Source organism: Dermochelys coriacea, chromosome 1 (genome assembly GCF_009764565.3).
Source record: "Dermochelys coriacea isolate rDerCor1 chromosome 1, rDerCor1.pri.v4, whole genome shotgun sequence".
NCBI classification, from domain to species: domain Eukaryota; kingdom Metazoa; phylum Chordata; order Testudines; family Dermochelyidae; genus Dermochelys; species Dermochelys coriacea.
In genome coordinates this window covers 98,692,529-98,705,632 of record NC_050068.2, presented here as the reverse complement: position 1 = coordinate 98,705,632, position 13,104 = coordinate 98,692,529, and the positions used below count along the sequence as shown (strand labels likewise).

The window sequence follows — 13,104 nt, the reverse complement described above, 5'->3', positions numbered from 1 at the left end:
CCACACTGCAGCGACTCATCACTCTGCTAAGCAGTAGAGACATGAGCAGCTGCATCATCTGCTGCCAATGTACTTCAACCTTAAACCGGAGAGCATCTCTAGGGCTGAGATAGCCATTCAGGCCCAGATGATGGCTTTTGTGGTGCACCTACTGAGAACTTGATGGAGACAACCAACACATTTCAAATAAACCACAAAGTAGCCACCAGATGGAGGTAACAATCTCCCCCACCCCGAGGTAAGAGTCAAACAAGTGACACACTACATATACCATTAAAGCCCCGAGCCACTGAATTCCCATGGGAGTGCTGTACTTACTGCCATGCCATACAGTGGGAGCTGTCCATGGACTTTAAATTGATTTGATGCTGTCAGGCCTCTACTTGTGTACAACAAAACATCATTAAACTAAAAAGCAAGAATGAACACGATTTAGATTAGCAGTAGTATATTAAACTATTGAGCAAAGGTCAAACAGTAACAATGGGCAGAGAGTCAAGTACTGGAATGATGTTTGTATGAGGGCCCTAATATCTGGGTGACTATCATCTAAATGAAAATATCAGCTTCCACACAATACTCCCAGGATCATCCCCAATCTCCTTCTGCAACTGGTGCCAGGACACTTCGCCCAGTTCCTCGCTTACTTGTAGTTCTCTTCTGGTGTCTCCTGGTGACCCAGTGCACTTTGGGATCTCAGCCCTCAAAATGCTAATGAGCCAATGCACTGAGGTTAGAAATAGTTTTTGTTGGTTCCTGTGCATTGGAGGGTTTATGGTGGATAGTCTGCTTCCTGAACACTTTTACCTTGATTTATGAAGGAGCAGGCTTACTAGTCAGCCGCTCGCTAGGAAGGATGAGCATGTCAGCCCCAGAAGAGAGCTAACCCTCTGAAGACATCTGATTGGCCATTATTTTGAATATTCAGGAGCAGCCTGCCACCAGACCTCCTAATCTTAAAGACTGCACATGGAACACCACGTCAAAATGTGTGACAAATGAACACTGTTGCATGCCAAAATATAATTGATAGATTTTAACTATAAAATTTGTTTAAAAGAATATTTTCTCATTTAACTAAACCAGTTTTTTAAAAAGAAAACTGAAAAATCAAAAATTTTACCATATTCAGTCATAAAGATCTCCAACATTGAACCCTGGACTTTTAGACCTCTCCCATCCCCCACCTACCTCTGCCACTTAGCTATAGCAATAATTGCTATCCTCCAGGTGGATCGGCCACTAGAGGGAGTCTTACACACACTTTGCCAATAAGTTACACAACTATTTGCTAGACATGAGTAGAATATTGGAGATTAGGGTTCCTGGATAGGGTGACCAGATGTCTCGATTTTTCTTATATAGGCTCCTATTACCCCCGACCCCGTCCTGATTTTTCACACTTGCGGTCTGGTCACCCTACTCCTGGATTTTATCCAGGCTCTGTAGGGAGAATGTGACTAAAGACAGGATAGATAAAACATATTTATTTCGCACATTCGATCTGAAAGGCAGCGCGAATGAGTGGACAACACCCGGATCTGCCATACTAGAGACTTGGGTTTTATTACCAACTCTGCCTGAGGTGACCTTGTGTAACCTCTCTACTTATTTGTACAATGGGAGGGTCTTTACTGATCAAAGTCTCAGACCCCAACCTTTAACGGGTTGTGAAGTGTAAGAAAATAGGAACAGAAGTCAGTAGAGGTGACATTTAAACTAATGGTCCAACGGCTTCCCTGCTCAATACATTTTTGCCCTAGACTACAGCAATATCGGTGGGTCTGTCTCCCTCAGCCTGATTTAACAAAATGCAGAATGTCGTGTAATATCCAGTGCACTGAAGAGGTCTGCCACACTCTGCCACCACTCCTCTTAAGCAGCAGGACAAGAAAGCATCCCTCATTGTGCCACTGCACTGATTCTTTACAATTCTCAAGTTGAGATGCCCCATAGCACATTGGGCCATTAGGAAAGGCCACTGGCCCAGTGCACTCTCTGGGATATCTGAGCCCCTGTACATGAACAGGAGAGTAGCAGCAGGATTGGGACAATTGTTTCCTGAAGACTCTAATCTGGAGTAGGGGGAGTAAATCTATCCAGTCAGATAGGAGACGGGAGCCCAGCTGGTTCCCTCTCAGATCTACAACAGGGTACCAGCTGGTCACCATCTGAAAACCCTGGATGTGATGGTGAGAGGGGCTAATCTCTATCAGTGCTATAATCTCAAAATGCAGCTCCAGACATGGGCAGGTCCAATAACTTGACGGGGAGTTAGATATGTCACCTGGAGAGAATCTGGAGAGTCCCATCTCTTGAAAGGGGGATTTGCTGAAGCTGACAGAGGGTTATGGTGAGTTTTCCTTGGTCTCACCAAGGGTAACTCTCTTTCTGGTTTGGATGTGAAGAACAGGCACAAATAGCCCAGAATAGGCATTATGTTATAAGTACTATAAGTCAAAATAAATAGTTTCATTTTTCTAGGACTCAATGACAATAATGGAAGGGCTAGGAATGTCTGGCAATATGAATTCTTGATGAACAGCTCTGGCTGTGCCAGGTGAGATACTGTGTTCATTTAGATCAGACTATTTTAAAATGTGTAATTTCTTTCACAATTCAAGTCTAACTCCTTCCCTGACGAAACTCTCATAAGGTTATTTATTTATTTATTTATTTTTACACACAGTTGTACTTCATTATGTTCAATACAAACTGTTCTCATCTCTTACCAGAAAAAACATCCGCTGCTGTAAACCCTTTCCAGACAACTTACTAAGACTGCCCAGTCTAATGAACTCCTGTAGGAAAACAGACAGGAAACAAGCATGTCAATATCTTGTCGAAAGTCTATAAATACTTAGTGTCAGTACTTGATCAGATAGTTAATAAGGCTGTTTTCACACACACTTCAAATACTTACAATTTAAATCTTATTTACAAGGTAGTCTCTTCCTATTCAGAGCTGCCCTTCCACTTCCTGACATTGATTGCTTCAAACACCTCCCTCTTCAAGGGATTAATAGATTATTACAAATCAAACAGCTGATTAAAATAAAAAAGGTCTATGTTTATTCACCAGCATCTGGTTACCCTCCTCCTTGAAATATCATGAATAATGTGGTGTATAGCTGACATGGCTCTCGCTGTAAGCACAAAATCATCTAAAGGAATCCATTACAACAATGGGAGAAGAGGGAGATTTGTCTGGCAACATGAATTCTCCTAGACAAGCCGTGCAGCTCATGTCATGCAATACAGCACATTCACTTAGATCAGATTATTTTAAAGCGTGTAAGCTCAGGAAGAAAGAGCTCTCTCTCAGTGGATCCGAACTATCAGAGAGCCAGGTTTTCTGGGATTATAGTGAGATGCATCATTCGCTGTTTTGAACTAGGAAATAATTCCCTTTTCCACATAAAGCAAATCAAAAGCTTTCATTTCCAGTCACTCTCTTTAGCCTGTTTCAGGCAGTTCCTAATGGGTTCTGTATGGACTTTCAGAGGCCAATACCCATGACACTTGTGTACAAGCAAAGGACACAAAAAGCAGCAGGACAGTCTGTAAGGCACCAATAAACTAGCTCATGGAAGATTCCCCTACCCAGGGGAACACTCCAGTTTACACAGAATTGCTGTTTCTTGTATACCTAGCTTGGGGACTTTTGGCACCCAGCACAGAATATTATTAATACTATTATTATTATTACTATTAAACATTTATATTGTGATGCTGCCTAATGGCCACAACCTGTCTGGGCACCATTGCACTTGTTGCTGTACAATCACTAAGAAGAGACAGTTCCTGCCCCAAAAGAGCAATCTAAAAGTAGAACAGTCCTGAGAATGTTTTATTTTACAATAGGAACTGTGACAGAATGGCCCAAGAGTAAAGCCACCTTTGTCCCCCTTCCTTGAAGGCTGCTCAGACACAGCCTAGAATTGGAGCCGTTATCTCGAATGCGTGCTTTGCCACCACCAAACTAGGACCTGTGATCCACAAGTCAGGTGAATGAGAAGTACAATACACAATCCCACAGGCAACAGCACACAGCCACAGGTGGTAATAATGTCCTTCAGCCTTAGCTTTCTAGTGCAAAGACTGAGGTTGTGTCTACACTGCCACTTTCAGCGCTAAAACTTTAGTTGTTTGGGGTTTGAAAAAACATCCCCCTGAGCGACAAAAGTTTTAGTGCTGAAAAGCGCCAGTTTGGACAGCACTCCCAGCGCTAAAGCTACCACACCTCATTTGGGGTGGTTTTTTTTTTTTTATTCCTTTTTAATTGCCGGGAGTGCTCTCCCATGGTGAGAAAGCATGTCTACACTGCCCACGACACAGTGCTGCCGTGGCCGCGCTGTAACATGGGCAGTGTAGACATACCCTGAGCCCCAGCCTGGGAGTTAATCGCATGGGCTAAGGGAGTGGTGAAGGATGGAGAGGCAGCAACCACCTGAACACATGCCAGAGGGTGGCAAACATAGTAAGCTCTCTGACTTGGCACACAAAGCATCTCCTCCCTGTCTGCTTTACGGTTTCACTCCATACAGGAATAAGACAGCATTTAAGTATATTACATCCCTCTTGTTCTCTTTTCTCTGTCCTTGGATGGAACAGGGCAGCAAAAAGTGAAATGGACACTTTGTCAATTTCAGTTAGTAGTCATGCTGCACATGAAGTGAAATATTGTGGGAGACAGGAGAGAGTCAGAGAAGAGCAGCAGGGGTGCAAAGCACTGAAAGGAAGAAGAAAATGACGGTAATTACACCAGCGATTAGGTGGGGAAGACAATGAGAGGAAGGGGGGATAAAAGAATCAGATAAAAGGAGCAATAAAGGAGTAAACAAGAAAAGGGAGATGAAAAAAGACCCAAAATGAGGACCCGCCTACAGTGATCCAGGCTTTCATTGTTGCCATGGCAGACTTCGGCAACACACTCCCCACTGTATTTTCCACTGCATGCATCCGATGAAGTGACCTGTAGCTCACGAAAGCTTATGCTCAAATAAATTTGTTAAGTCTCTAAGGTGCCACAAGTCCTCCTTTTCTTTTTGCGGATACAGACTAACACGGCTGCTACTCTGAAACACTATCTAACGTGGCCTGGGAAAGCCATACAGACACGTCAGCTGCTTAAACATGCAGCTGTCCATCTTGCAGGTAAGAACGACCAGGAAGAGCACAGCACACACAATCGATTGCATCTCAAAGTCCTCGTCTTAATCTTTAAAGTCTTAAATGGCTAGAACATAGTTAGCTTAGAGCTACCTTTCTTCAGCACCCCACCACAGCAGCAGACTCATCAGAGACATTACACCTGCTGGTCCCCAGGTGGAAACTCTCAGGGGCTAGCAATAGGACTGTCTTGGTGGAGGTTGTTTAGCTGTGGGATTCCACACTGCCAGGCTTCCACATGCCTTACCACATTTAGGACACAAAACGCAAAACATCCCTTTGTGCAAGCTTTCCCTCAGTCATGACTGTGGAAGAAAAATGGCCTGGCATATGACAACCATCAAAAATGACCTTTTTAGTGATGCAGTATAGTACATAGATACCACAGACAGAGACAAACAGGCAGGCAAAGATAGACACATTAACTATGCTCAGAAATCACAGTAATGGACACAAGAATCTGAATAGATTAGAGTCAGTAAAAAACAGAGAGGAAGAGAATTAAACTGAAATAAAGGAGAGAAATTCCCATTTGTAACATCACTGAAAATATTTATTTAGAAAAGCCTGTATAAAACAAGGACTCAAAAATTATCTTATCCTGTTATATGTGGACTACAGAGATAACTGTCCCCAAGGCTAAAGTGACATACTGATTCCTTGTTTCAGTGCTTGCCAGTATGGAAGAGATGAGTTCCTCCAGCACAAATGTCTTATAGTTAAGGCTGCGAGTCTGTCACAGAGGTCATAGAAGTTATGGACTCTGGGACTTCCCGGGACTTCTGCAGTGGTTGCTGAATTTTTGTTTACTGCCCACGACCTGTCCATGACTTTTACCAAAAACACCCAGGACTAAAACGTAGCCTTACTTATAGTCCCTTATGGTCACTGGATTTTAAAAATCATAGATATCATGGTATTGTAACCGTGAGGGTCCCAACCCAAAATGGGGTTGCGCCGGGGGGGGCGGTGGGTCTCGGCTCGCCAGGCTCTTGCAGGAGGATCACGGTATTGCCATCCTTACTTCAGTGCTGCTGCCTTCAGAACTGGGAAGCCAGAGGGCAGCTGCAGGCCAGACACCCAGCTCTGAAGGCAGCATCACCCCAGCAGCAGTGCAGAACGGTGGCAATACCATACCATGCCACATGCACTTCTATGCTGCTGTTGAGGGCAGTGCTGCCTTCAAAGTTGGACTCCTAGCCAGCAGCCATGGAGCTTCCTGGAGATGGGTCTGACCTGGCCTTGGAGCGGGTCATGCAGAGGAAGAGGAAGAGGAAGTCCTGTCCCTCCTTAGTGCCTCCAGGACTAGCAGCAGGAGCACAGGGCTTGGGGGTTAAAGGGACCTTGTGCAGGCTGTGGGGTGTGTGTGTGAGACTACGGCACCCCCCTGACCACAGGGTCCTGGGTGGTCGCCCACTCTCCCATCTATAATGCCAGCCCTGTCCCCACCACCATACCATGCCACCTGACTTCTGTGCTGCTGCTGGTATTGCCACTTCCTTCAGAGCTAGGCTCCCGGCCTGCAGCCACCGCTCTGCGGCCGCCCAACTCTGTGAAATCTGGTCTCCCCTATAATAGCCAGATTTCCCAGGGAAGATCAGATTTCACGGTCCAGGATGCGTTTTTCATGGCCGTGAATTTGGTAGGACCCTAACTATAATATTACTGCCTCTGTTCCATGTGATGCTCAGAATTTCCTGTAACAATCCAAAATTGTTCATCCAAAATAAAGCCCAGAAGAACAAAGCAGAAGAGAGACATAATAAAGAGGGTTGTTTCCCTCTCCTTTTACAATCAATAGTTTGTTCTGACATTATTGAATTTACATTTGATTTACTGTCTATAGTGAAGGAAAGAGGGTCAGTGCTAGGCGACACTGCATACTGTGACTATGAGGGTTAGCTTGACCAAACTCCAGTAGCTTTAGATATATCATGGCTGCATCTACACTGCTACAAACTAATAGCATGGCCACATTAAAGCCGTGTTAAAATGGCCCAAGCTAACATGATTTAAACATAACTTACCTGGCCAAGGGGATGGGGCAGAGAAATTTTATAAACTGTGATTTAAAAGAATCCAACAGACTTCAAAACCAGACCTCATGTTCCAAAGCTATTTGGCTGATAATTTCAGAGCCAGAGATCTTGCTCTTGAGTGAAACTCTGTCACTTACCCTTCCTGGGATTGCCAGATTATCAATGCCTATCAAATCTTTCTTGAGTTCATGCAGCTTCTGGAAGTTCTCCATCTTTATCATACTACCATGGAGCTGAGCCACCATTTCAGAAATCTCAGCCAGAGCAGCTAGGTAAATAAAAACAAGGATCTTTTCAATGCTCGTATCAGACTTACAAGCAGGTACATAATATTTATTCCATCTGTGGCTCACGCACAGCACCCTCCCAACAAGATTGTTATAATTCTCTTTTTCTAGTATTTACTCTAACTGTCTTCAAGTTGCATACACAGATTCACGAGGTTCTTTTACTGAGGGTGGCAGCACTGAAATAAAGGTAGAGGCAATCACCACAGACAGAAGTCTGCTTTTACCTAAGCTCTCCATGGGCATGCAACACTTTAGACCTATCTTTTTTACAGTAACACTCAGAACAATTGGTTTTCAAGGAGAATCAACTCATGGCACTGATAAGAGAATGAATTTTTTAAAATAGTACCTGAGGGCTCCACAACCACAAGACTTCAAGGGAAGTGCAGAGAGCTAGCTAGAATTCACACCTCGGTAAGGATTCAAACATGCTAACATTTTCAGGCAACCAAAACCCCAGAGCAACCAAGAGAGGGGTATGAGTTGCCTTCATATGTGTATTTTTAACAGGATGCACAGCCCCGATTCTCTTTTAAAATACATTTAAACTACTTTCTCCTGCAGCAGACACACGTGTTTTGGGTGGCGGCCCAGAAGTAGAATCAGAAGGTGGATTTTCAATGAGATAATATGATCTCCCTGAACAAAACTTACTCTCGTCAGAGGATGCTAAGGACTCTATTGCACAGTCAGCACTGAAGTATCATTACTGCTGATGGAGACAGTCTCGCCATGTTTCCTCTCATTTAAAACATTTGTTAAATCATTATGGTTTCTGCATTATCAGTAGATTAATAGTAGGCCCTTTTCTAATAAATTTCAGTTCCTATCTCTCTCATTAGACTAAATATCTCTGAACCAGCTCATTAAATGCATCTCCCTACCCATCACATCACATGGGATCCCCCCCGTATTAGGAAATTTGGTGAAATGGTTGCATGTTTTTATTTCTACTACCACAGTTTGTAAATCAAGGACCTGTCCTTGCCATACCTCCAGCAATGATAGAAATAATCAGTGATCAGTTGCTTAAAGTGCAGAACTATTGTTGTGCTCAGTACCGGGTTTATAATGGCGCTAGCGGGGCTATGCCCACACTTGGAAGGGGCCCATAACGACTACATGCTGCCCCACAAAGGGTTAATCCAGCTCTAGCCCTAGCCCTAGCCCTAGTCCACCAATGTGGGGTGGGAGTTGTAGTTTGCACACCAGGGCTTTAGGCTTGGGCCCTTGGACCTGTACCGCCATCGGGCTGGCACAGGGGAGGCTGGTTGTCTGTGGCCCCTGAGGCTGAGGCGGGGGTGATGACAGTGGGGCTGGCTGCCATGCTCCCTGCCAGTGGGAATGCCCAGAAATTTTTCCCTGCACTCCAGGGAGGGGAGGTGGATTGTGGGGTGAGTCTGGGTGTGATGTGGGAGCTGGAGGTGACTGTATGGGGGTGGGGTAGGAGCAGAAGGGTTTTAAGGTGGGGGTTGGTGTGGAGGAGCAGTGGGAGGGAGGTAAGAGTATTGGTTGAAGGTGGGTGTTGGCTTTGAGTAGGGGAGGGGGGAGAAGGGAGGGAGGTGACAGCCCTGGGATGAAAGTGGGGGGATTGGCAGTAGCAGGGAGATTGAGGAGAGCCCTTGTGTGAAGGTGGGAGTAAATTGTGGGTGTGTATGGGGGGCAGTAGGAGGGATGGGGGAGAGTCCAGGTGTAAAGGCTGAGGTAGGGGCTTGAAGTGGATTGTGGTAGCCTTGGTGGTAAAGAGAATGTGTGTGTCTCAGTGGCCCTTTGTCCCTGCAAAAGATGGACACCAGCAATCTTCCTCCCCATGCTCCATCCAGTAAGTTTACTGTTTCACTTCAAGTCATGAGGGGTGGTGAGGCAAATGTTAGAAATAGGTTAAAGAAAATTAACTTTTAAAAAAGTTTTGTAAACATTATTGTACCAAAGTAGAAAATCCAGCTTTCGAAAAATGTATTTACGAAACATAACTTTGGGTGGAGGAGGCAATGGTGGGGAGATGCAGGTACACCTACACTGACTGCTACATCCCAGCTTCATATGGCTTATAAGTATGCTAATTAAGCACTTGTGTTCAGAGCCCCCAGCAGGCCCCGAGTGTTTAAACAAAAAAGACAAAACTAACAAACAACCCCCTCCCACACGAATACTCCAAATTTAAGAATATTCTGGGTATATTGATGCTAGCCCAATTTGTTCTCTATGGGCTGAGTGGAAGTCTCAATCAAGTGTGGCTTCAAATATCTTATTTTGTTTTTGAATAAAGGTTTTCATCCCCATCGCAGCAGTACCAGGTATACTGTGGGCGTCGTTGCACCAGGCCCACACTTGGTATGGGCCCATAACGACTACATGGGGGCTCACAAACGTGTTTGGCGCGGGTCCCACAAAAGGTTAATCTGGCCTGGTTGTGCTTTATTTATTATTATCTCTACTACTATGTTCTCTCCAAGGACTCCAATATCCAGTAATTAATGGTTTAATTGAAAATGTAACCGGGCACACGGCTTCAACCATCCTCAAATATTTATAGGTCTACTCTAAAATGGGGGAATCAGTTTTACAGCAAGGGATTTCTGCTCTACAATGAGGACAAAGATTTAGGGTGGGATTTTTGAAAAGCACCTAACTGATTTAGGAGCACAAATCGCCTGGAAAATCATATGTAAGGAACAAGGAGAAAAAGGAGCTGGGAATCAAGTCATCATGAACAAGAGGCAAAGGTCACTGTGGATTCTCCATCACTGACCATTTTTAAATCAAGACTGGATATCTTTCTAGAAAATATGCTCCAGGAATCATTCTGGGGAAGTTCACTGGCCTGTGTTATATAGGAACTCAGACTAGATGATCACAGCCTTAATTCTGACATTTCCTGACTTTTGAGTACTTGACTCTGCAAGCTGAACACTCTTTTAATGTAGTTTTTTGGATGCAATATTATTTATACTACAGCATGCCTAGTGGTTAGAATGGGGACTAGCTATCAGCAGACTGTGTTCTAGTCCACTGCTTATAGAATTAGATTATTCCTCCCCATTCACCTCTGGAGTCTCTGAAGTCCACATGGTTTGGTGGGTAGTGTTTGCAGAGCCTTTCCATTATCTGCTTATAGTGCATGAGCCGGTGCAAAGGCCGGAGTAGGAAAGTATTGAGGGGTAGGTAGCAGACTTTCTGTAACTCAAAGTCCCTACACAAGGTCTCCAGCTTGCGAGAGTTCTTGATCCCATTTTCCAACTCCATCAAAACTTCATTGTGTTTCCGCAGATGAACTGTCAGTTGCTTAAAAACAAAGAGAAAAGAAAAGAGGCAGAGACATTAGCAAACGCACTGCACATATGGGATTCCAAGTCATTTGATCCAAATATGTTCCTCTATAAAAATCTTGCTAACGTTGCTGTGGTTTTTTGCAACACAGTCATTTGCTCTGTGCAACACTAACGTTCTGTCATTAACCTACAAAATAAATAAGATGGAAAATCCCACTCTGTCCAGAATTAATTTAATCTTTTCTGCCAATTCTTCCCTTCCCCTGACCTTCTCTGCATCCCCTGTAAAACAAACAAACAAAACTAATTGAGGCAGACAGTCTAGCAGCAGCCAAGGAATTCAAAGTTAAAGATATTACACTGTACTTAGCTCATGCTTTGCATGTATCTTGGGGATGAACAATAGCATGGAGTTAGGAAAAAAATGTAGATTGGGCTCTCCAAAGAGGACTAAGGTAATTAAACATCCAACTGGCACTGACTTTTCCAATTCCTTAGGCCCCTTTGATGATCCTATCTGTAACCAATTGGAATGCCAGCTTTTGTTCCTTTATTTATTATTAAAGAGCAGCTACAACTCCTGAAAACTCTGAACACATACACACAAACACAGGTGCATTCCATAGCAAAACACCTGCGTTACAGCACTTCATATTTTCTGCCGCTTGGTTGTCATCTCATCTACATAACACTAGGTAGGCAACTGCAGAGGTGAATTCTCTGAGGGGCTCAACAAGCATGTGTACAAGGGGGATCCAGTGAATATAATGTACTTAGATTTTCAGAAAGCCTTTGACGAGGTCTCTCACCAAAGGCTCTTGAGCAAACTAAGCTACCATGGGAGAAGAGAGAAGGTCCTCTCATGGATTGGTAACTGGTTAAAAGATAGGAAACAAAGGGTAGGAATAAATGGCCAGTTTTCAGAATGGAAAGAAGTAAATAGTGGTGTTCCCCAGGAGTCTGTACTGGGCCCAGTCCTATTGAACATATTCATAAATGATCTGGAAAAAGGAGTAAACAGTGAGGTGGCAACATTTGGAGATGATACAAAACTACTCAAGATAGTAGGCAGACCCAGGCAGACTGTGAAGAGCTACAAAAGGATCTCACAAAACTGGGTGACTGGGCAACAAAATGGTAGATGTGGCCCCTTAGAGATTAACAAATTTATTTGAGCATAAGCTTTCGTGGGCTAAAGCCCACTTCATCATTTGCTCAAATAAATTTGTTAGTCTCTAAGGTGCTACAAGTACTTCTTGTTCTTTTTGCTGATACAGACTAACATGGCTACCACTCTGAAAATGCTAAATGAAATTCAATGCTGATAAATGCAAAGTAATGCACATTGGAAAACATAATCCCAACTATACATATAAAATGATGGGGCCTAAATTAGCTGTTACCACTCATGAAAGATCCTGGGAGTCATTGTGGACAGTTCTCTGAAAACATCCACTCAGTGTGCAGCAGCAGTCAAAAAAGTGAACATAATGTTGAGAATCATTAAGGAAGAGATAGATAATAAAACAGAAAATATCATGTTGCCTCTATATAAATCCATGGTACACCCACATCTTGAATACTGCATGCAGATGTGATCATCCCATCTCAAAAAAGATGTACTGGAATTGGAAAAGGTTCAGAAAAGTGCAACAAAAATGATTAGGGGTATGGAATGGCTTCTGTATGAGGAGAGATTAATAAGACTGGGATTTTTCAGCTTGGAAAAGAGACTACTAAGGGAGGATATGATTGAGATCTATAAAATCTTGACAAGTGTGGAGAAAGTAAATAAGGAAGTGTTATTTACTCCTCATAACACAAGAACTAGGGGTCCCTAAATGAAATTAATAGGGCAGCAGGTTTAAAACAAATAAAAGGAAGTATTTCTTCACACAACGCACAGTCAACCTGTGGAACTCCTTGCCAGAGGATGTTGTGCCAGCTAAGACTGTAAGAGGATTCAAAAAATAACTAGAAAAGTTCATGGAGGATAGGTCCATCAATGGCTATTAGCCAGGTTGGGCAGGGATGGTGGCTCTAGCCTCTGTTTGGAAGACAGAATCCTGGAATAGATGGACCTTTGCTCTTACCCAGTATGTCTGTTCTTATGTTCTTGATGTAAAATGGTGGTGTGAAGTGAAGGGGAGTGGATGTAACTTACATGCTGACTGAGTGGGTATCACAGCGTGGCTGGCGCCTGTGAATTAAAAAGGTCCAGATCCTCTGTGCCAGAACAAGTGCTCACAGTCTGGCCATTAAACATAGTTGGGCAGTATTTGGGGGCTAAAACAGGTCAGGGAGCCCAGTGAGTCAGAGCAGAAGGGCAGG

At 43.7% G+C, this 13,104-nt stretch overlaps 1 protein-coding gene across 7 annotated transcripts in view; it reads right to left on the bottom strand.

Annotated features, from left to right (window-relative positions):
- Nucleotides 1-13,104, bottom strand: part of FARP1 (FERM, ARH/RhoGEF and pleckstrin domain protein 1) — a 360,795-nt gene that overhangs the window by 15,086 nt on the left and 332,605 nt on the right. For all 7 annotated transcript variants that reach the window (XM_038415957.2, XM_038415977.2, XM_043504705.1 and 4 more), the window contains exons 18-21: nt 10,549-10,786; nt 7,349-7,479; nt 2,733-2,801; nt 319-408 (exon numbers count right to left, since the gene is read on the bottom strand). In XM_038415957.2, coding sequence (XP_038271885.1) covers nt 319-408; nt 2,733-2,801; nt 7,349-7,479; nt 10,549-10,786 — 528 coding nt within the window. The remainder of the gene's footprint in view (nt 1-318; nt 409-2,732; nt 2,802-7,348; nt 7,480-10,548; nt 10,787-13,104) is intronic.